This window comes from Entamoeba invadens, assembly GCF_000330505.1.
Source record: "Entamoeba invadens IP1 unplaced genomic scaffold scaff_1105074726371, whole genome shotgun sequence".
Lineage (NCBI taxonomy): Eukaryota > Evosea > Mastigamoebida > Endamoebidae > Entamoeba > Entamoeba invadens.
In genome coordinates, this window is record NW_004443643.1 from 1 (window position 1) to 1,767 (window position 1,767).

The 1,767-nt window shown below is 28.2% G+C and overlaps 2 protein-coding genes across 2 annotated transcripts; both read right to left on the bottom strand.

Annotated features, from left to right (window-relative positions):
- Positions 1-92: 92 nt before the first annotated feature.
- On the bottom strand, positions 93-716 carry EIN_262960 (hypothetical protein; the record flags this gene model as incomplete). The annotated part of the gene is made up of 1 exon (XM_004259675.1): positions 93-716. One exon carries the CDS (start codon positions 714-716, stop codon positions 93-95), a length of 624 nt encoding a protein of 207 aa, XP_004259723.1.
- Positions 717-812: 96 nt separating this feature from the next.
- Positions 813-1,748, bottom strand: EIN_262970 (hypothetical protein; the record flags this gene model as incomplete). The annotated part of the gene is made up of 1 exon (XM_004259676.1): positions 813-1,748. The coding sequence occupies one exon, from the start codon at positions 1,746-1,748 to the stop codon at positions 813-815; it is 936 nt and encodes a 311-aa protein (XP_004259724.1).
- Between the last annotated feature and the right edge of the window lie 19 nt (positions 1,749-1,767).

Genomic DNA, 1,767 nt, shown 5'->3' on the forward strand with positions numbered 1-1,767 from the left:
TCCATTTTGTTGAACCAACAAATAGCCAGTATCACATAAAACACACCCTTCTCTTCACACATTTTAAACACCCATTTGAACACTTAAAACACCTAGTTTTTGTAAAAATGATACGAATCAGGACACGATTCACAAACCTTTGTTGTGACATTTGTTTGTGTTGTTGATAATCCGCAATTATTATCATAATTTTTGCATTGATTATCAAGTAAATACGAATTTTTATAGTATTTGCATGATATATCTGTTTTGTCAATATACAAAGCAGTGCAGTTTTGCTTATCATTAAACACAACATCATTCATTTGCGTTGTAATGTTATTAGTATTTTTAAACCCATATTCTTCCCCAACAAGAAGTTTAATATTTTTGTTGGAGACTGATATGTTATTGTTATTAATTGATTCATTTGAAATATAAATGACATTTGCAGTGTTTGAATCTTTAAAATTTGTATTATATTCATTGATCTTTTTGAATTTAAGTGTTTTAACATTTTGATTGAAAGTACCATTAAATCCAATGTTTAGAATCACTTCATTTGTTTCTATATAAATAGTTGTATTTTCATTTAAAATTGGACAATGCAGTGCATTTCTGTATGAACTGAATATGCCCATATCTTTCTGTTCTAAAATGCAGCCAATATCGTAATTAAGCTTAAGTGGACAAATTCGTAGTATTTTTCTTCCTAAATACAATTTCATTGTTGACATCAAATAATCTCTATCTCTTTCTTTTTCAAAAGAAATAAATTCGAAGCATTCGATTTGGTTTTCATTTGTTATTAGAGATGCTTCAGTATTGGTAAATTATTGAATCTGTCCATTTTCGCCATATATCTCTATAATACCAGTCTGATTGCCATTGCTAAAAATATCATCAAAATAGATATTAGAAAGTCTCAAACACCCATCATTATTTACAACAATTTTGGCGTTTTGATACAAGTGGACATTTTCAATATAAAATCCACCACTCACAATTACTTTTGAATTTATATCACAGTATGTTGTTGATATAAATTTTTGATTTGATGTTAAAAGTGTCACGTTGTCTATATAAAATATAATTTTCTCCCAAGTTTGTGACATTAACGTGTAATTGTTGTTATTAATACTGAGTATGAGTGAAGGTGTGCATTTGTCATTTACACAATCAAGGGGCGCTACACCTTTAAGTGGAGATGGATATAAGTAATAGTTGTATACATACATACACATACAGATTGTCTCTGTGTGATTTTTCATCACTGCACGATGACCACAGACAGTCAATGTATTAGTGTTGTCATTTAACAATCCCTGAATTTTGAAAAGCATTGAGTCTGAGTAATTTTTGTTGTTCATAATGATGTTATTGATTGTCAAAGAATGTTTAAATATATAATTTGCAGTTGATGTGATTACTAAATTATTTACTATGCAGTTAACTTCAAATATTAAACTTTTGTTCTGTTGAAGCTCCAGTTTTTCAAAATATATTTCATTTAATGAAGACTTAAATATGTACTTCTGGTAATTAGATACAAGAGGGGTATACCACTTGTTTATTAATAAATTAACTTCAGTGTTATTATTATTATCTTTCGTTAGTTTTGTTAAGTCCAAGTCAAAGTATGATGAGTTAAATCGACAATCACTGATATTGAAAGTGGTGTTATCATCTTTAATGTAATTTGAATTAGGAACACAACCACACAAAGTACTTTCATTGATTAAATTTTCATCATAACTTGTTGATATCATAAAGAACCTTTTAAGTGCA